This window comes from Salvelinus fontinalis, chromosome 13 (genome assembly GCF_029448725.1).
Source record: "Salvelinus fontinalis isolate EN_2023a chromosome 13, ASM2944872v1, whole genome shotgun sequence".
Classification (NCBI taxonomy): Eukaryota; Metazoa; Chordata; class Actinopteri; order Salmoniformes; family Salmonidae; genus Salvelinus; species Salvelinus fontinalis.
In genome coordinates this window covers 37,284,997-37,307,730 of record NC_074677.1, presented here as the reverse complement: position 1 = coordinate 37,307,730, position 22,734 = coordinate 37,284,997, and the positions used below count along the sequence as shown (strand labels likewise).

The 22,734-nt window shown below is 41.6% G+C and overlaps 1 protein-coding gene and 1 pseudogene across 1 annotated transcript; one reads left to right on the top strand and one right to left on the bottom strand.

The window, feature by feature from the left end:
* Positions 1-1,745: 1,745 nt before the first annotated feature.
* Positions 1,746-3,413, top strand: LOC129867842 (ribosomal biogenesis protein LAS1L-like; annotated as a pseudogene).
* Positions 3,414-4,256: 843 nt separating this feature from the next.
* Positions 4,257-22,444, bottom strand: zc3h12b (zinc finger CCCH-type containing 12B). Its single transcript, XM_055942727.1, has 6 exons — positions 21,944-22,444; positions 10,030-10,820; positions 9,736-9,875; positions 9,123-9,357; positions 8,931-9,037; positions 4,257-8,831 (listed from the first exon to the last, which is right to left on the bottom strand). The coding sequence occupies exons 1-6, from the start codon at positions 22,139-22,141 to the stop codon at positions 7,387-7,389; spliced, it is 2,916 nt and encodes a 971-aa protein (XP_055798702.1). The 5' UTR covers positions 22,142-22,444; the 3' UTR covers positions 4,257-7,386.
* Between the last annotated feature and the right edge of the window lie 290 nt (positions 22,445-22,734).

The window sequence follows — 22,734 nt, the reverse complement described above, 5'->3', positions numbered from 1 at the left end:
GTGTCCCCGATATTTCATAGTGTTCTATTGTTTCCAGTACTTGTCTTATATTATCTCCAATGTATCGTCCATGTAAAAAACCTGTCTGATTAGGATGAATAATATCTGACAAAACTTTTTTTATTCTATGCGCCAAGCATTTTGCTAGGATTTTTGCATCACAACACTGAAGTGTAAGAGGTCTCCAATTTTTTTAATGGACTGGATCTTTATATATACCACTTGGGTCCTGTTTCAGTAATAATGATATCACACCTTCTTGTTGCGTGTCTGATAATCTATCATTTATATAGGAGTGGTTAAAACAAGCTAATAATGGTCCTTTGAGTATATCAAAAAAATGTTTGTATACTTCCACTGGTATGCCATCCAGTCCTGGAGTTTTCCCATCCTTAAAGGCCCCAATTGCATCAAGTAGTTCCTCCTCTGTAATTAGGCCTTCACATGAGTCTTTCTGTACAGATGTTAATTTTACATTATTATTAGGGAAAAAATCCATACAATTAGTTTCAGTTAGTGGAGATGGAGGAGCCTGAAACGAAAATATATTCTTAAAGTACTTTACTTCCTCTTTCAAAATATCATTTGGTGAATCATGCGTGACTCAATCATTTGTAACAAGTTTTAATTGGTTTTTTTTGGTAGCATTTCTATATTGAAGATTGAAAAAGAATTTGGTGCATTTTTCCCCATATTCCATCCAGTTCGCTTTATTTTTGTAATATATTACACTGGATCTTTCTTGAATAAGTTCCTCCATTTCTTTTTGTTTTTCCTCTAACTTATTCTGTGCCTCTATGGTACCGTTTTTATTGTTATCTAACTGTACTGTTAGTCCTTCAATTTCCTTTGTTAATATGGACTCTTTTGATCGAAATTGCTTTTGTTCGACTATACTCGGCCTTGTCTCAGGATGGTAAGTTGGTGGTTGAAGTTATCCCTCTAGTGGTGTGGGGGCTGTGCTTTGGCAAAGTGGGTGGGGTTATATCCTGCCTGTTTGGCCCTGTCCGGGGGTATCATCGGATGGGGCCACAGTGTCTCCTGACCCCTCCTGTCTCAGCCTCCAGTATTTATGCTGCAGTAGTTTGTGTCGGGGGCTAGAGTCAGTCTGTTATATCTGGAGTACTTCTCCTGTTTTATCCGGTGTCCTGTGTGAATTTAAGTATGCTCTCTCTAATTCTCTCTTTCTTTCTCTCTCTCGAAGGACCTGAGCCCTAGGACCATGCCTCAGGACTACCAGTCCACCTGGCTGTGCTGCTGCTCCAGTTTCAACTGTTCTGCCTGCGGCTATGGAACCCTGATCTGTTCACCGGACGTGCTACCTGTCCCAGACCTGCTGTTTTCAACTCTCTAGAGACAGCAGGAGCGGTAGAGTTACTCTTAATGATCGGCTATGAAAAGCCAACTGACATTTACTCCTGAGGTGCTGACTTGTTGCACCCTCGACAACTACTGTGATTATTATTATTTGACCATGCTGGTCATTTATGAACATTTGAACATCTTGGCCATGTTCTGTTATAATCTCCACCCGGCACAGCCAGAAGAGGACTGGCCACCCCTCATAGCCTGGTTCCTCTCTAGGTTTCTTCCTAGGTTTTGGCCTTTCTAGGGAGTTTTTCCTAGCCACCGTGCTTCTACACCTGCATTGCTTGCTGTTTGGGGTTTTAGGCTGGGTTTCTGTACAGCACTTTGAGATATCAGCTGATGTAAGAAGGGCTATATAAATACATTTGATTTGATTTGAAGGATTTCTAGAGGAAGACAAACAGAAGAGCTTGTGGCCAGCACCCTCTGCAGACATGAGCTGGATCCTTCAGATCAAGCACTTTGCCCTAGTCTGAGTCAGTTAACACATTCATTGGTATTGTAATAGTTATGTCAACTCGACAAACTGCATCAGATTGTATTTAACAAATAATAATTGTATTGAAATGGAAAAGCTCCAGGCCCTCATTGTTCTTTTTCCCACATAGTGAAATACTAAGATATGCATTGATGGAGGATGGAGTCATGGTTCCAACCATTGTACAGCTGAAGTCACTTGGTGTTGACCCCTCAGGTAAGACTGGGATTAGGTTGTTTTCCCCGAATAAAGTTCTTAAAATAAATCTGTGTAAATTCTATGATTAATTTATTGATGAATGGATGTTGTAGTAATACTGGGGTCATGTCAAAAATAGTGTAAGCCATACACACTTACCTTACTAAGAGAAGAATGCCTTAGTTTTTTAAGAAAATGCCTACCCCACTGCTCCCGGCCTTCCTCGAGTCGTCCTGCATTTCTGGCTGCCCCTCCTGAAGGCTCTCAACTCTCAGCTCTTTATTCACTTCCTCCTGGAGAAAATGTTTGTGGAGCTGAAGCAGCTCTCTGAAGAAGTCCAGAAACACAGACCCTTCTATATTGCTGGGTGGATCTCTGAGGTCATCCTCCGCAACGCCAACTGTACAATCATGTTCTACCCGAATAATAAACTAAATTTAAAGACAAAACAGTGCCCGATTTACCTGATAACATTATGAATCAAAAAAGCCAAAGGAATGCCAGACTGGAGGACAAGATCTTCATGAATCGTATCAAGCTGAGGTGGCAGCAACTCCTTGCAGCATGTCTGAACGCTCCGTGTGGCCATGCCTCACCTGCTCCAGCAGAAAGGCCAAAACCAAGGAAGAAACACACATCACTTATTGTATTCTCTACTGCGCTGTACCAGCTTATGAAAAATATTTTCTGCCATTATGTTTGAAAATGACTTACTGTTTGAACTTTTGGTATCCTGGTGGACATGGAGCACCTGATGCCTTTGGACACCTGACAGAAGCTACTCAGACTGAGTAGTATCTACACCCAGGGAGCAGACTCAGGGTATAATCCTTCCATTGAGCACGCAGATCAGCCTAGCTGTATCTCAGCCTAGCTGTATCTCAACCTAGCTGTATCTACACCCTGAAGAGCCTGCATGAGAAGCTGCGGCTGCAGGCCAGATGCCAGGGTCACACGATGTGCCCAGGCACCGTGTCTGACCCATGCAAGGCCCAGCCAGAGAGGATGGAGGACATCCAAGAGTACCTGAGCCCATTTGTCCTGGCCGAGAGGGCCGCGGAACTCAGGGGTTCTCCCTGGCAACTTTGCACAGGTCAGTTCAGTTGTCATGCCAATTTGCAGAACATGAATGTGATTGGATATTCTGATTCCATGTTATTTCATTATATTTAAATAGGATTGTATTGATAAGCAATAATCATCTTACAATGCATTTTGTGTTCTCGCCTCTTTAGACAAAGTCCAGTGAAAGAACACTTGGGAAAGTCCAAGGCCGAGGACCGGCCTGATGGTGAATGACTTCTCTACCATGACCGTGTTTGACCATCAGGTGGAGATTACAAGTCAGCACGATGCACATGCAGGCTAAGAAACAACAAAACATCAGTTATACTCTAAATCAGTTGGCTTCCATAGAAATATAACTAGAAATATAGAAGGGTTGGTTGTTTAACAACAAAAACATTGCGTGCACAACCATGGGGCAAAACAGATGAGGTTGGCTGGCTTACATTGTTGACAACATGTAAGCTATATTTCATCTCCACTGTTTAATGAAAACAAATACATTTGCACAATGAGCACTTATATTTTAAATACATCGTTACAGTTGTTGGTTCACTAGCTAGCGAATTTTAACATTGACATGAAATCACTCAAAACAAGACATAGTAATAAGATGAAACGAGTCACTTACGATTGCACACATTGCAGTTTATCATTCTTGCTATCAATTTAGCCAGTAAAATCACAACCAGCTGACCTCTGCCCCATGGAAGCACGCACATCGTTTGTGACGTTTTCAGCCAACCCATCTATGAGTAAGCAATAGATCAATGCAAACATAAGGTTCCCCTCTTCACTTTTATGCCACTAATATGTATCTGAATTACAATTGATAAATTCTTATGAATTATAGTCAGTCAGAACAGTTTATTATTATATATTTTTTAAATCTAGTGGCATATAAATCAAAGTTAATTTGTCATAAGCACAGAATACAGAGTAGTGTACACTGTACACTACTTTGCAGACATGAGCTGGATACTTGCAAGCTCTCCTCAGTGACTATACAATGGTGACTTGTCAGCAGCCATCCTGCACCCCTCTGCTGGCCCTTGGATGAGGGACTGCTGTAGAATATCAAAATGCTGTTAAAAATGTGACATCTGAAAGAAGATGAAATGCTTGATAGGGCCAACAAAATAACACCTTATAAACATAGTTTTGCTTTATTTGAAGAAACAAACACACTTGGTCATAGAGACTTACATTTTGTTTGAGCCAACAGACCCAAAGAGTTCAGTGTTTTTGTCTTTTTGTAATTGTTTTCTTACTTAAAACAATTTAAAAGCAATGCGTTTCATTCAACATAGAATAGAACAAACTACTGCAGCTCATAACACATGACCTAGTTGTCAACTCACTCTTATAACCCTTTTACATTGCAAAACCACAATACAAGACAGTTCAATTTAGCTTTAGGACATGAGACCTGAACTTATTCACAAATCTGACTTTGTAAGCGCATTTATCAGTTATAGTAATAGCACACATCAATAATATTGTTTCTGAAGTAATTCGCAGTAAATCTCATAGTACCTGAGAATTGCTATTGTGGTGTATAAGAGAATTTACAATTTCAGGTGAGCTGGTCTATTTAGAACATTGATTCAAGGTTAATCTACACATTGAAAATATCTGTAGCTTTTCAACCCTCTATCTGCTGTGTTCAATTCCAACAATAAAATCAACCGCAAGCCTAGTTGCTGAGACCACCAATATGAAGATAGAGTGAAATCAGTCATCACAAACATAGGCCTATCTTTTAAATTCAAATGTAATTACAAATGCTCAGGGCTAAAATAACATTTCTCAGTTGAAACATATAACTAAAACCAATATCTCACATGCTTTAAAATACTTAAGGCTAGATCAAGTGCCATTTGTGAGAGTGACAGATTTACCAAAGTAAACCATACATCAATAAAGATATAATCTTGTTACCAAAAAAAAGAGGGTTATTCATCAAATCCCTTTCCACACGTTTTACCCTTGTCCAATCAGAGGTAATACAAATTACCGGTCTCAAATACTCACTTAATCATACTGACACACAGTCACTTGACTTTACTGTGTCAGTAGACTAAGAGTTGAATATAGTATTATCTGGGTAAAATCCTTTTTTCTTTATAGAATTTAACAAATAACCCCCAAAGTTTCGTAACCCAAGCAATTATGACTGGCATTTCAATCTATTCAGTTTTCTGTGAAGCAACTAAAATGTAACCAGATTTTGGCATGTTTTTCAATGTATACATGTCAATACATTTAAATACGGATGGTATCAATGTAGGAAAAGAGCAGAAAATATATATTTTTATCAAGCTGCTTGGGTTACAACACAGCAAAAAACTTTAATGCAACAAGTTTAATAGCACATTAAAACTGTACATTGAGTGGTAATTTTAGTATACACACACACACACACAAAGAGAGAGGACACAATGCTTACAGCTACACACAGGGTATCTGTGCACTTCTATGTAGCACGTAAGTGTCCCTGTAAATAAACTACTGTGCCCAGTAAGAAATAATACATACCAATGGGCTACTCCCAGTGACACATAGTGTCACAAACATTATGGCATTGTATTTTTTTCTTCTTAAATAAAACATTTTTTTATAATATACTATACATTTCATAAATATATTTTACAATCAAAAAATAGATACAATTTGTATCAACAAACAAATGTCATTTCTAGACATTTTAGGCTTTGTCGTTTGCGGCACTTCAAAAGGCGAGGGTGGGGGGTCTTTCTGCTATCATCAAAAGTATGAAACATGCACATGCCATGTCAAAATAAACTAAATTCTAATGTGCATTGGATATGGCCCAAGACCTTGATTTCAGATCATGATATTTTACTCACTGAGAAAAGAAACATGATTCCGTGACAGATTACATTATAACCAACAAATTTCACATTTCAGTAGTCTATTTCCACTTTTATGTCACTTAGTGTAAGTGTGGGGGGGGGTCTTTATTTCTTTACCATTATGAAGCCTTTCAAACTTGAGGGAAAGTAGTGTGGGGAAAGGTAGGCACGCAAACTGTAAGCCAAATGCCAGAAACAACCCTGACGGCAGCCTCGCTTTCTGAGTGTTTCACAGGAAGAAACATTTAGGCAGTGTGTCACACCTTCTCATGAAGAGACAAGAGGCCCAACATGGCCTGCTCTTAGTTCATGAAAAAACAAACTCAACAAAGCCCGAAAAATATTTTGGGCAAATAACATTCAGAGATGTTTTCGTTTTATGTGTTCATTTACATGGCTTGTCTCTCAGCATAAATAAGGAAATTGATGCTTTTCTTTAAAGCATTTTGCAGATGAGACTTCACCAGTTCCTTAGTAATTACAAATATAAGTCAGGTTAAACACTGGATGTGCCATCAAGTCACATGCCAGGTCCCAAGGTGCAAGACAAGAATATATACACGCTCAAAAGTGTTCCCAATCATTTCCATGTAACAGTTACATTAAGGTAACTAATCAACACAGCCAGCCATACAATACATCAACAGTTAAGTCTTACAACACTGATGTGATGTTACACTACTACCCAATCAATTGTCTGCATCAAAACTACGATCGCTTTATAATGACAAGGTTCATTCTCAATTTTTGGCATTATTTCAGCAGCTTTGAAATGTCTTTTAAATGGCTTTCATGTGTTTTATATGTGCACAGATGTTTTAAGTATAATCTTTCCCAGTTGTAGTTTGGCTTGCTTATGTACGTGCACTCGCAAGTTCTATCAAAATAGTAGCTTTGTAAAGTGAGATTGAGAAAATATATATCATTCTAAATACTTAGTGCTTAACATTTAAAACACAAAGGAGACTGAACTCAACTACATTAGGATATTAATTGAAACCCGTTAAACAATGACTGGAGCAGTGAGGTCATTCAGATATAAGGCCATTAAACGTGAAAGTTCATGCTCTGAGGTATGCTTGCACTCACTTCCCTCTGTCTTTTACCCAAAAATAATAATTGCACAAACAACAAAGTCACGTAGTATTTACAGCAATGTCAGATATGCACAATATGATCTACGTATAGTGAAATAATTCTGCTCTGTATTAAAATGGACGACTTCATTCAAATTCAATATCTTACCATCAGTCAAAGTGAGTTGAGTGAACCATCAGTCAAAGTGAGTCATTAGTGAATTTCATGAGGACAAATTGTTTGGATGACAATCAAATAACTTACTTCAAATGTAGAGTACTAATACTATTCAGACAATTGTAGATTCAAAAATAAAATAAATACTCAATGGCAAGACCTCAGCTTCGTGACAATGACGGCAGCGAGTTGTTGTGGGTCGGTCAGTTGAGGGTTTTTCTCCATGACAGAGTGCACCACGAAAGCGGGGAAGATGTTGCAGAGGTTGCGGTATGTTTGGTACAGGTGCTCTGGGATGACATGGCGCTCCTGGTGCTCGGCTTGAGGCGGGTTCTCCCACGGAGACCTCCAGATCTGCTCCATCTTGTCAGGCATGCTGCGGACCATCACCCGCTCACAACACGGCTGCATCAGGCTGTTACTCAGGGGGTACGAATGGTATCCATAGGACTCACTGCCACAGGGCAGCGGGTCCCAGCTGGCATGCTGCTCGCGGCACAGTGGGGGTCTGCGCTGCCTCATGGGGTTACTCTCGTACAGCCTGGAGTCTGAGATGCTGTCCATACGTGTCATGCCCAGGGAGCGTCCCGGCTGCGAGGACTGGGACGGGAGGACATTCTGAGGTAAGGGGTAGTCCCCTGGGCAGCTGGACCGGGCCCCAACAACAGGGTGCTGGACATGCGGTGCCAGGTGGGATATGGACTGCTTCCTGCATGGACCTTGCTTGGGCTCCTCATGGCCATAGCTCTGCACCCGGGTCAGGGCCTCGTGGTGGAATCCCCCATGGGAGAAGGCCTGGAGTCTGCTCTGTGCAGGAGACTGCTGTGCCTTCATGCTCTCATCCAGGCTACTGTCCACTGAACTCATGTATAATTCCCCATAAGAGGAAAAGGAGTCACTGTTAGAGTGGCTGAGGCAGGGCTCAGGGCAATGCTGGCTGGGATTTCTCAGATAAACCCCGTGCTCATGCTCCATGCTACAGAAGCTGTCCACGTTGTGCATGCTACTCATGCTCATGTTAGAAAAATCACTAAGCATAGAGTAGTATCCGTGGTCCGTGCTCACAGAATCGTACTTAGGAAACTGTTCACTGTAAGTGACAGAAGCCCCATGGCTGTTGGTGACTAGGATGGGTGGATGTGGGTACTGTACACTAGACATGTGCTCCAGAGAGCTGTGGGTGAACTGGAGGGAGCCGGGTACTGGGCTGCTGGCTGATCGTGTGTTCAAGGCACCAGCCGCATGGCTCTTTGCAGGCTGCATGGTGGGCACACTGAGGGCAGACACAAGGGAAGGAACAGAATTTGCCTCAGGCTTACGGACAGCGGACAGTCTCTCCTCTGGCTCGCAGGCGACTGAGCGGATGCTGGGGTCAGACTGGCGCTTCGGGGTCACACGTTTAGCCTCAGAGCCACTCTCCCCCTTAGCTGTGGCGGGTCCAGTGCCGCACTTGGCCAGGGCCCCCTCGCTCATTGTCTTCACAGCAGACAACTTGGCAAACGCCCTCAGTTCATCAGCCACTGACCGTTGGGGCTGGTTTGCACGCTCTGGATGGTAGTACTTGCACTTATGTCCATAAGTGCATTTTTTCCCTGTTTAAGGTGATATAAAAGAGAGCACAAATTAAACAATATATACATCAGCAGTACAACCACAAAAATACAATATAATTATTTGTTGAGACTACCTACCATATGGACAAGGTTGCTTTTTGTGCTCTGGGACAACAGGACGCTTGCGGAGAAAATTCTCTAAACTTGGACCGTGTCTTCCCAAAGGGTCATCAGGTGGCATGAATCTAAAACATAAAACGGGAATATGCTTAGTTATTGTGTAGTTAATTACACTCATTACCCAAGTAACTAAGGGCTTTGATGACTTACTTATCATTGACAAATGAGTACATCAGCAGCCGCTCCTCTATGAACTTCTTCCACTCCGGCTTCTCATTCTGTAAATCCCTGTAGTTGTCATTTGACACAATTATGCCATCAGAGTCACAGGCCAGTTTCACTATAAAGCGATCATCATAGCACACCACTCTCCTCCCCTGGACTCTTCTAGATGGGGTGAACACTAGGATCTTTTCTTTCTCCAGCTTCCGCAAAATGTCTTGGTCTGTGAAATGAAAGTTAAAACATCAGTCAAGAACAGCAGTGTACAAATTGTTACACAGAACTCTGTAGGCCTATGTACCTGTGGTTTGCGTGATTACACATTGATATTTTCATATCCATTACATTTGTAAACAAACAAATTGCAGTCCAACGTAATCCAAACTCAAATAATTGTTCATTTAAAATTATCTATTTAAAATGGTAACAATAATTTCTCACTGTGGGTGCTTTTTTTGCACTGGAAAATTGCGCTCAATGGTCACACACGTTGATAAAACACACACACACACACTCTCCCCCCAAAACATAGACAACCTTTTTAGAAAATATCTCGGGCTTGTACGTCTAAATGTGGCTAATTGTAGTAGAGTTTTAGTACCTGTAATAGGGGCGTCAGGTCTCGACTGCTCTTTCCTCCAGGCAGGAACAAACACTGTGATGTCTTTGTGCCCTTTCTCCACAAACCAATCAACAGCCAATTGGATACCAAGGCAAGAGAAAACCTCTTTGTTTCCATGGCTACAAAACAAAACAACCACATAGTAAAAAGGTCTGCTGGTAAAGGTAATTCAAGTACAGCCATTCAAAAACAGATGGTTCAGAACTAATTTTGCACGATGTAAGGTACAAAATGAGAGACTTACCTCATTGCCACATTCTAATAGAGACTTACCTCATTGCCACATTTGATCCATCAATGACAATAGGCCTGAGATTATCATAAGGATCCACGGAATCATCTTCAAGTGACACCTCCGGACTGACAGCCTCTTTGACACAGGGGCCTCCACGGGAGACCAACATGCCTGTGTTACTGCTTGCTTGAACTTCCAGTTCACCTTTATTACCAAGCCTCACAAGCTCAGCCAGAATATCATTGATGAGGGCAGCAGCCCCTAACTTGTTCAGCACTGTCTCCACCTGTTCACCTGAGTATCCCAGCTTCAAGGCAAACTCCATCTTGGTTTGGTACACCTTGTCACTGGCCTGTTTGAGGACTGCGGCGGCCTTAGTGTCGTCAGGGCGGAGCTCTGGTAGAGTACTGCTCTGTGAGAAGCTGGGCCGGTCCAGGCATGGAGAGCGACAGAGCTGGCGGTGAGGCTTGGTGGCACTGAAGAGCTCCTTCCTCTTACAGCTGCCGCTGTTCACTTGCAGCTGATGCTCTGACTCACTCTCTGAGCTGTTCCCCTCCTCCGACTCCCCACTGGGCTGCTGGGCCTCAGTCAGCTCAGAGGCCTCTTCCGTGCAAGGGTGTTTCTCCATTTTGATCTTCTCCACCATCGACCATGCTGTCATCACGTTCCTCTCGCCACCGGAGATGTCCACCACATGCTCCCTCACCTCCACCACAGCCTGAGAGTCATACTCGATGACTGGCTTCAGCGCAACCAGCTGTTTGTGTTGAGCCAACGTTAGATGCTCTCTCTTTCGGTGAGCTGGCGAAGTTAAGGAAACTATGTAATCCTGGAAAAAAACAAAGGGTGATTGTCGATAAAAACGCCAAACTGGCCAAATGTCATCCCTGCCTAAAAGTAAAAAATTCAATGCATGTAGGGCTGGGAATTGCCAGGGACCTCACGATATGATATTATCACGATACTTAGGTGCCGATGCGATATGTATTGCGATTCTATATGCATTGCGATTCCGTCCTGCGATTTTTTTGCGATTTGAATTTCGAAACATATTGCTCACTATATGTCTGCTGCAGAGACAAGAGAGAGCATTATATAGTGTATCGGTCATGGAAATAAAAGTGTTGAAAACATGATGGCTCACCATTTAAAAAGAAGATCGAGAACAAGATATTGAATGACAAATACAGTAGTTTTGTCCCAGGTACAGCTGACTAGCGCTAGCTAACATTACCTAGCCAAAAAGTAGAGTCAAATTATCGAAACAATATCATGCCAAAATAATATTGTGATATGTAATCGTATTGATTTTTCCCCCATCACTAATGTCTAATGCATGTGTAAATGTTAAGAAAGAGCTGGGACGATAAAACGAAAAATTACATACACCGACATCGCCTTCCTCTTTACCAAAGCATATATTGCGCAGGTAGGTAATTTCCGGTGATTAGGCTACACGTTACTGCAGATTTTTGGGTTCTAAAACCCTTATTTGGTGAACAGTAATGTCTATTATCCTGATTCTTGCAATTAAAGTATCTGCAAAGTAGGGCTACCTGTTTTACTGCCAGCTCTCACTCCCTCTCTCCACTGTGAGTTTAGGACTGAAGAAAGACACAGGAGAGGTGGTAGAACTGTATACATGTATTAATGCGCACCATTACATGTCCTCCTTTTTGTAAAGACAGATTTAAATCAATACACTTTTTAAGAACTCTTGAGATCAGGGCAGATACATTGGGCTCCCGAGTGGCGCAGCGATCTAAGGCACTGCAGTGCTAAAGGCATCACTACAGACACCCTGGTTCGAATCCAGGCTGTATCACAACCGGCCGTGATTGTGAGTCCCATAGGTCCCATAGGGCGGGGCACAATTGGCCCAGAGTCGTCCTGGTTTGGCCGGTGTAGGCCATCATTGTAAATAAGAATGTGTTCTTAACTGACTTGCCTAGTTAAATAAAGGTTAAATTAAAAATATATTGTAATGACCTGACTAGATCATAAAGACCACGCCACTCCGCCAACCGCCAGGATGCCCGGCATCAGAACATTCCAGGCATTTCCGTGATTGGCAGATAGCAGGTTGATTGACATGTCGGACCCCGCGAACACTGGGTACTGGTCAGTACAACACAACCACCTACTAGCCTAACACATAACACACAGCTGTCTGTGCGGGTCGCTACAATATATATTTTTTAAAAGGTGCAATATGCAGAAATCGCTCCATTTCTTGGTTGCTAAAATTCTAATATTTTGACTAATTTCTTTTTGTGACAAAACAAGCAAGTACCGCTGTGAAATATATTTTCAATAACCAAAAATATTGTATTCAACTGTTTGAAGCTGGTGTACAAAACCCAAAGTAAAAGATGCAAAAACTAAAGAATGGAAGCATAGAAATAACGCACAAAACAGAACTACCACTTCTTAAACTCACTTTCAATGAGAATGACATATCTATAACTCACATTTAATGTGAATTTGGTCAGGTCGCCCAAAAAGTTACATATTGCAGCTTTAACCAATTTATTTTTCAGGAGCTCTTTTTTTCCCCAGAAGGCAGAAGCCTGAAACTCTAAGCTGTGGTAGGGGGTTATTCTGGCCCTCGTGCCTCTATAAGTTCATCCTCGAAGGAGGTCTTATGATGCAACCAGAACTTGTGGTCGTGGGGTTGTCTGGTAGGACGCTCTGTGGGATGACATGTAGCTGAGACCTGTTTCTTCTCAGGCTGCCTGTTGGCATCTCGATGTTGTAGGATTTTAGAGTCTGCCGAGCTGCTGACCATGCCAATGCTGGGGACCTTCTTGATACAGACTCGTTGGAACAAGGTTTGGTGGTTCCTGCGCTCTCCGTCGTCTGTTGAACCAGGCGGCTTGTTTGTCCTTTATATCCCTATCCTTCCTCTCAAAGGACTTGAGGTCTGGCCACTCAGGTTTGAGTTGAGATGGACTGAATGGCAAAAGAGTTCTGATGTTGCGCCACATCAGCAGCTGAGCAGGGGACGCACCATGAGCCATAGGGGTGGCATGGTACGCAATGAACGCTTTGTGAGGATCGTCTCAATTTTCAGCAAGGCCTTCACAGTTCTCACCGCCCGCTCTGCTTTGCAATTGTTCTGGGGGTAACATGGACTACTTGTCACATGAGAATTGGGGTCCATTGTCTGTCACTATGGTCTCAGGGACCCCATGTCTCCCAAAGATTGCTTTCACCCTCTCTGTAACAGTTGTGGTTGTGGTCAGAGTGGCTACCTCAATGTAGCGAGAGAAGTAGTCCACCACTACTTCTTCCATTGGAAGTTATTTTCTGTCGTGGTCGTGAGGGTAGAGCCAGTGTTGGGCCAGTAACCAAAAGGTCGCTAGTCCAAATCCCCAAGCTGACAAGGTGAAAAATCTGTCAGCAAGGCACTTAAGGTTAATTGCGCCAAGGTCACTGTTGATCATGGCTGAACCTGGTCGTGACCCTTTCCCCAGAGGATGTCTCAGGGAGAGTTGGGAATTACATTTCCAATTCACACATGCGTATAATACACAATACATGTGTTTAATAGGACAAATATAAGCACCCACCAAATTATTATTATTATTTAGAGGCGCGTCAGAGGTTTTGCCGCATTGTAGCTTTCCTTTGCACAAGTTTTACATTGTCTCAGTCTCCTTTATCGGTTTAGACAGGCCTGGCCACCAAACTGACTGCCGTGCGCTGCCATGCACTTGGTGATTCCTTGATGTCCTTGCTCCAGAATTTCCTGTTGCATTGTTGACTATTCTGTTGCCCTTCATTAGCAAGCCATACGCCATCAAGAGGTCTTGTCTGTCTTGCTAGCATGGTTGAAGTTGGTGGGGCTGCTTTTCTGTTTGTCCACCTTGTCTGTATTCGTTTTTTCTTTTTACTATTTACACAACTCATCCTCAGCTTGGGTTCTCTGTAGTTCACTCAGATGCGTCTGTTGCAGGTAACTATTGAATATTGTGGTTGATGTAGGTTTGACATCCTTCTCCAGTGTCATGTCTTCCCTCAGTAAAATGCAAATTAATTACTTAAAAATCATTCAATGTGATTTTCTGGATTTTTGTTTTAGATTCCGTCTCTCACAGTTGAAGTGTACCTATGATAATTACAGACCTCTACATGCTTTGTAAGTAGGAAAACCTGCAAAATCGGCAGTGTATTAAATACTTCTTCTCCCCACTGTACATACACACACAGTACCAGTCAAACGTTTGGACACCTATTCATTCAAGGGTTTTTATAGATTTGTACTATTTTCTACATTGTAGAATAATAGTGGAGACATCAACACTATGAAATAACACATGTAACCATGTACTAACTCCCAAAAAACTGTTAAGCAAATCAAAATATATTTTAGATTCTTCAAAGTAGCCACCCTTTGCCTTGATGACAGCTTTGCACACTCTTGGCATTCTCTCAACCAGCTTCATCTGGAATGCTTTTCCAACGGTCTTGAAGGAGTTCCGAAATTGGCTGAGCACTTGTTGGCTGCTTTTCCTTCACTCTGCGGTCCAACTCAAATTCAGACTGAAGGACAGACTTCCACCATTCTAATGTCCATTGCTTGTGTTTCTTGGCCCAAGCAAGTCTTCTTATTGGTGTCCTTTAGTAGTGGTTTCTTTGCAGCAATTCAACCATGAAGGGCTGATTCCCGCAGTCTCCTCTGAACAGTTCCTGTTGAGATGTGTTTGTTACTTGAACTCTGAAGCATTTATTTGGGCTGCAATTTCTGAGTCTGGTAACTCTAATGAACTTATCCTCTGTAGCAGAGGTAACCCTGTGGTGGTCCTCTTGAGAGCCAGTTTTATCATAGCGCATGATGGTTTTTGCAATGTACTTGAAGAAACTTTAAAAGTTCTTAAATGTTTTGCGTTACCTGACTATGTCTCAAAGTATTGATGGACTGTCGTTTCTCTTTGTTTATTTGAGCTGTTCTTGCCATAAAATAGACTTTTACCAAATAGGGCTATCTTCTGTATACCACAACTGATTGGCTCAAACACATTAAGGAAAGAAATTCCACAAATTAACTTTTAACAAGGCACACCTGTTAATTGAATCAAATCAAAAATTGTATTTGTCATATGTGCCGAATACAGATGTAGACATTACAGTGAAATGCTTACTTACAAGCCCTTAACCAACAATGCAGTTAAGAAAAATATGTGTCAAGTAAAAAATTTAATGAACAAATAGTTAAAGAGCAGAAGTAAAATAACAGTAGCGAGGCTATATACAAGGGGTACAGGTACATAAGTTAGTCGAGGTAATATGTACATGTACGTAGAGTTAAGTGACTATGCATAGATAATAACCAGAGAATAGCAGCAGCGTAAAAGAGGGGGTGGGAGCCACAATGCAAATAGTCCATTTGATTAGCCGTTCAAGAGTCTTATGGCTTGGAGGTAGAAGCTGTTAAGAAGTCTTTTGGACCTAGACTTGGCACTCCGGTACCGCTTGCTGTACGGTAGCAAAAAGAACAGTCTATGACTAGGGTGGCTGGCGTCTTTGACAATTTTTAGGGCCTTCCTCTGACACTGCCTGGTATAGAGGTCCTGGATGGCAGGAAGCTTGGCCCCAGTGATGTACTGGGCCGTACGCCCTACCCTCTGTAGTGCCTTGCGGTCGGAGGCCGAGCAGTTAACATACCAGGTAATAAATGCATTCCAGGTGACAACCTCATGAAGCTGGTTGAAAGAAAGCCAAGAGTGTGCAAAGCTGTCATCAAGGCAAAAGATGAAGAAGAAGAATCACAAATATAATAATATATTTTGATTTGTTTAACAGTTTTTTGGTTATTACATGACTACATGTGTTATTTCATAGTTTTTATGTCTTCACTATTATTCTACAATGTAGAAAACATTTAAAATAAATAAAAACCTTTGAATGACTAGGTGTGTCCAAACTTTTGACTGGTACTGTATGTACATTGATGAGGACTTCAAAATGCACATCAGAATTAAAAAGGGGCACCTCCAAACCCTCTGCGAGGACACAGCTACCCAAATAACCAACCAGGCAGTCTGTTTGCCATTCATTCTAGCAGACAAGCAGCTCATGATTGTGCTGTGGTTACTAGGAAATCAGGACTCATTCAGGTGAATATTGTTGTGCCATTTTAAAATAATCATGAATGTGGCAGAGGCTCCCGAGTGGCGCAGCGGTCTAAGGCACTGCATCTCAGTGCTAAAGGCATCACTACAGACTCTGGTTCGATCCCGGGCTGTATCACAAGGCAAACAATTGGCCCAGTGTCCGGGTTAGCGTCCGGGTTAGTCCATACATACTGTAGTCCATACACGTGCACAGACCAACAACATACAATTAGACCTACAGTTGAAGTCGGAAGTTTACATAAACTGAGTTGAAATGTATTTGGCTAAGGTGTTTCACAATTCCTGACACTTAATCCTAGTAAAAATTCCCTATCTTAGGTCAGTTAGGATCACCACTTTATTTTAAGAATGTGAAATGTCAGAATAATAGTAGAGAGAATTACTTATTTCAGCTTTTATTTCTTTCATCACATTCCCAGTTGGTCAGAAGTTGACATACACTCAATTAGTATTTGGTAGCATTCCCTTTAAATTGTTTAACTTGGGGTCAAACGTTTCAGGTAGCCTTCCACAAACTTCCCACAATAAATTGGGGGAATTTTGGCCCATTCCTCCTGACAGAGCTGGTGTAACTGAGTCAGGTTTGTAGGCCTCCTTGCATGCACACGCTTTTTCAGTTCTGCCCACAAATGTTCTATATGATTGAGGTCAGAGCTTTGTGATGGCCACTCCAATACCTTGACTTTGTCCTTAAGCCATTTTGCCATAACTTTGAAAATATGCTTGAGGTCACTGTCCATTTGGAAGACCCATTTGCAACCAAGCTTTAACTTCCTGACTGATGTCTTGAGATGTTGCTTCAACATATCCCCATAATTTTCCTCCCTCATGATGCTATCTATTTTGTGAAGTGCACCAATCCCTCCTGCAGCATAGCACCCCCACAACATGACGCTGCCACCCCCGTGCTTCACGGTTCGGATGGTGTTCTTCGGCTTGCAAGCATACCCCTTTTCCTCCAAACATAACAATGATCATTATGGCCAAACAGTTCTATTTTTGTTTAATCAGACCAGAGAACATTTCTCCAAAAAGTACAATCTTTGTCCCCATGTGCAGTTGCAAATCGTAGTCTGGCTTTTTTATGCGGTTTTGGAGCAGGGGCTTCTTCCTTGCTGAGCAGCCTTTCAGGGTATGTCGATATAGGACTCATTTTACTGTGACTATACATACTTGTGTATCCCTTTCCTCCAGCGTCTTCACAAAGGTCCTTTGCTGTTGTTCTGGGATTCATTAGCACTTTTCGCACCAAAGTACGTTCATCTCTAGGAGACAGAACACGTATCCTTCCTGAGCGGTATGACGGCTGCGTGGTCCCATGGTGTTTATACTTACGTACTATCGTTTGTACAGATGAATGTGGTACCTTCAGGCATTTGGAAAATGCTCCCAAGGATGAACCAGAGTTGTGGAGGTCTACACATTTTTTTCTGAGGTCTTGGCTGATTTATTTGGATTTTCCCATGATGTCAAGCAAAGAAGCACTGAGTTTGAAGGTAGGCCTTGAAATACATCCAATGGTACACCTCCAATTGACTCAAATGATGTCAATCAGCCTATCAGAAGCTTCTAAAGCCATGACATCATTTTCTGGAATTTTCCAAGCTGTTTAAAGGCACAGTCAACTTAGTGTATGTAAACTTCTGACCCACTGGAATTGTGATACAGTGAATTATAAGTTAAATAATCTGTCAGTAAACAATTGTTGAAAAAATGACTTGTGTCATGCACAAAGTAGATGTCCTAACCGACTTGCCAAAACTATAGTTTGTTAACAAGAAATTTGTGGAGTGGTTGAAAAACGAGTTTTGATGACTCCAACCTAAGTAAATGTAAACTTCCGACTTCAACTGTAGATACTTCAAACACTTTAATAAAGTTGTCATAATGCTCAGACAACAGGGTAACAGGGCCAGACTGTTACACAAAATATTTTATAAAATAAACAGCAAGCGATCTGCAATAAAACTCACCAGAAATTCATCCTGCTAGATGGTCGATCAGTCTTGTTTACATTATATTGACATGACCTTTCAACTGTCATTAAAAAGGTACATTGTAGCTCTGACGCCTTGTGGTGGTAATGACAAACTGCATGTTACTGCAGCATCATTTGGATTTGATCTCAAATCATGACTGATAGGCCTAGTTGGCAAAGATTGAATTGCTTCAGCGTTATGTTATTATAACAGTTACATCATAATCTATATAATATCATAATATACATTATATTCCTTTATGCAGGGGAATCGGCATCAGTTTAGATGTCTCTAAATCTACGGTCGAAGCCTGCTTCCAAAGGGTGATCGTAGCTGTATCTCATCTCTCAAGGGCCAGAGCACGAGAAGTCATCAGTGGCATCACAAAGGCAGCTAAGTTCCCTGGGGGGGATCGGAGCCATTGCGGAACACACATTCCCATCAAGGCCACCCGAGAATACTGAGACAAACTGCATGTCAACTGAAAGTCGTTCCATTCTATGCACCTCTATGCGACGTCAAAATGCTTTTCACCAATGTATTTAGTGCCTATCCCAGCACAGTGCGTGATACAAGGGTCTACCGGAACTCAGAACTGCACCAGGTGATTACCGCCAACGCTCAGTCTATGTTGCCCAATGCCTCTCTAGGGGAAATCTAAGGCCCCTGAACTCCCCATGAAAAGTAAAAACTGAAATATAAATAATCAAATAAAATTGTCACATGCGCCGAATAAACAGTCAAATACTTACTTACAAGCCTTTAACCAACAATGCAGTTAAGAAAAATACCTTATAAAAAATGAAATAAAAAGTAACAAAAAAATTAAAGATCAGCAGTAAAATAACAATAGCGAGGCTATATACAGGGGGCACCGGTTAGTTGAGGTAATATGTACATGTAGGTGGAGTTATTAAAGTGACTTATGCATAGATAATAACAGAGTAGCAGCAGCGTAAAAGAGGGGGGGGCAATGCAAATAGTCTGGGTGCATCTTTCTTTTCCCAAAGCAGTTAAGCCAAAACCACGCCCAGTTATTCAGAGGGGCGTTCTACTACGCTCCCATTGGCTAGCTAGCGTTGTCTCACTCACAGGTGATCAGCGCAGAGACAGTGGCCTTCCAAGGTAAGGATGGAAAGTGTAATTTAACAATTAGCTGCCTACCGTAATGCAGCCCTATTATCATCATATCTGGTAACATTTGCCCAAGTATTTATTTTCAGAGTTTCAATGAGTTGTAAAAATGTCTCAGAACTCTGCTGGATCAGTGCAAGCTAATGCATGATGGTGCCAATGTTGCAATTGTATAAAATAAAATATTGAAATGTATTTTTTATTTTATTTAACTAGGCAAGTCAGTTAAGAACAAATTCTTATTTACAATGACGGCCTAGGAACAGTGGGTTAACTGCCATGTTCAGGGACAGAACGACAGAATTTTACCTTGTCAGCTCTGGAATTCGATCTTGCAACCTTTCGGTTACTTGTCCAACGCTCTAACCACTAGGCTACCTGCCGCCCCATATAAAATTATGGCCTACACTGGCCAAACCCTAACCAGGACAAAGCTGGGCCAATTGTGTGCCGCCCTTTGGGACTCCCTATTACAGCCCGGGATCAAACCAGGGTCTGTTGTGACGCCTCTAGCACTGTGATGCAGTGCTTTAGACTGCTGCACCACTCGAGCCCCTAAATTAAATAATGAATAGCTCAATCTTATCCATTGTAAATCGACAGAATGTAAAGACTGAAATGCATTTGAGATTACATGAGCATTTAAAAACCTTTATTAATTTGTATCCAAATATGCATACAGAAGCAAGTGCTTAAAAAAAAAAAACTGGACACCAAATGCATGTGCTACTGAAAGCAGTACTTCCCAGGTCTTGCAGATAGATAGTAGATAGCTACTTCCATTCCTGCTTCAAGAGGCTCAGCCCATGACATGGGTTGCCTAGCAACGCAGCCCTGTCATCAGCTAACTGCTTTTTAGCAGTCACGACTAACACAAAACAGAGCCCATCTTTCTCTAGGCAGCCTGGCAAACACGATTAACGTAGCGTGCCTAAAAATATGAGAATTACAATGTTAAACAGAGGTAATAAGTTGCACACAAGAAACAAACAATTCAGTTCATAGCTACATCGTTCCCCCAGTTTTGTACAGATTGCATCATCCTATTTTCAGATTTAACCTCCACATTGTGAATAGGTATTTGATAACCACTTAACAGGAAATTTCCATCTCTAGTAGTCTTTCTACTACGATTTAGTCATATGATAAGCCTTATGCAGCTAACGTCCGAATGAACATGTGCACAACAGCTTAAAACCTTGGATAGCCTAAATAATACTTATTTACCCACCTCTTATTATAGAAAGTGAGAGTCAGGACAGTACACAACTACTGCACTTCATCCTAAGGACAAAGTAGTTTATTTCCATAAGAATAACTAGGCTATACATTATATTTAAAAAAAACATATTGGGAAGAGGCTAACCCATTCTATAACAAAAGTGGCAGATATTGTATAGGTGTTCTCACAAAGTCAACACAGACATTTGTGTATTTGCAGGAAACCCGGTAGCTACCTCACAACAATACTGATGTGTTGGAATTTCCTGGAACAAAATGACATAACTGTCGAGGAGCAGAGCAGCATGAAACAACAAAGAAGCCCCATCTTTTTTTTTTCTCCACCTCCACATCACAGGCTGAGACACAGCAAGGCCACTCAAGCACTGCACATGCACAGGCTTGTGCAGCCCTGTATCATAGCAACAAGTGGAGCATGTGCAGTCAGAAGGACTAAGATGCTTGGCCAAACTGAGGCCCCACAGCGAGGATGCAAAGTACAGATATGCTGCAGTAATGGAGGTACACACCTGAACATTGTTCTGAAGCACACAACATTAACGGTTCAACACTATGAGTAGCCTAAGTCCTGGAAGTCAAACCCCATAAAATGTCAAATAAGGGGTATTTTGAAGTAGCTATTAGGTGTGCAGAATTTGTTAGAAGTGTTCATAGTGCTGATTACATAGACACCAACGATTAATAATAAGATTAGATAACTACCGTTGCTAACTACCTAACTAACGTTAGATTCGAATAGTTTATTTTGCATAAGCTCTGTTTCAGGAACATTTCTGCAAAAGGTAGCTAGGCTAACGTTAATTCACAACCATAGTTTACCATACAACACACATCTACCTAGTTAAACAGTACTAACGTTAATTCTTCCTTCTGATGACATTGGCTAGTAGCTGAGACATGTAAAGACTAGCTTAGCCAGTTAACTTAGTTGGCTGGAAAGCTTCCAACAGAAACATTATTTCAGCTATGTAAAAAAAGTCATTTATATATATTTTTTAAATACTCAAACAAGTTAACTTAGCTAGCTAGCACTTGTTAGAGCACAAAACAGTTAATATTGTGCCTCATGAAAGTAACGTTAGCTAAGAATGTTGTTGGCAGTAACGTTAGTTAAACTTACTAGCTAGCTAACGTTACCTACCAGAAAACAATAACTAACGTTAACGTACATGTAAACATGAAGCTCTAGTCATACATTACCAAATCCACCACAAGCGAGATTAACGTTAGTTTAATATTAGCCTAGCGAATACAGTAAGAAGCAAGCTAGTTAACAGCAAACACTAGCCTGTAGTGAAAGCTAACTACACCAGTCCAGAGTAGATCAACTAACGTTAGCTAGCTAGCTGACTTATCTAGCTAACTAGTTGACCGCTTCTATGCGGCTAACGCGTTGCCGGTAGCTAGCTAAAAAACACAAAGCAAACATTAACAGTAGCGTTCCAGCAAAGTTATCTTACTTTTGCCTTGGTGTAGTCATCTTCCTTGCCCTCCGCGACACGTACTATTATGATATTGCTGGTGCTGACATTTGCGCTGTCGCAGCTTGACTCCGCGGATCCGTAGCTGATCCTCACCCGGAAAATACGCTCAATGTGCGGGATGGAGCGGTGAAGCAAAGGGCCTGCATTTGCGGGCACTGCCAGCTCCAAAACCATTTATTTATGGTAAATCAACGACCCACAAATATAATGCAAACGAATTTATTAACCTTAGCTATGATGTCTTGTTCAGAAAGTTCCAAATTGAGCTAGCTATTATAGTCTATCTACGAACATTACTGCAAATAATAAACACAGCTAGCAAGCTACTATAGCTAAATATCATTCATCATCCCCTCCCTTCATCATTTTTGTCTGCCTCCCACAGACTGTAACTTAGCAACAAGTCATACACCCGGGCAGGCCAGTGAAACGGAAAAGAAATAATCTGGTGCCGTTCCAGGTCGTCTTTTTACTATCCCGCTGTGCAGACGATCAGATTTGACAATGCCTCGAGAATGAATTGATCATCACTACCGCTTCATATAGCCAGGTTACTTTGATCAACAGAAACAGTTTCAACTGTATATTCAAGTTGGTTATTTATGTATTTATTTATTTTCAGCAACAAAAAAACAACAAAAAAAGTAAGCTACGAGTTGGCTGACTCATGTGTGGCATCAAAGTATATTACATTAACTAAGTTTGGTGGGCATTGTATCTAAAGATGTGCATGCTGAACTGAAATGTTAGGCCTATGTAAAAACTTT

Coding starts and splice junctions, on each gene's coding strand:
- zc3h12b (XM_055942727.1), bottom strand. CDS start 22,141: ATGGTTTTGGAGCTGGCAGTGCCCGCAAATGCAGGCCCTTTGCTTCAC. Junction 9,038..9,122: donor TACTCATTTGTCAATGATAA/GTAAGTCATCAA, acceptor TTTATGTTTTAG/ATTCATGCCACCTGATGACC. Junction 8,832..8,930: donor AAAGCAACCTTGTCCATATG/GTAGGTAGTCTC, acceptor CACCTTAAACAG/GGAAAAAATGCACTTATGGA.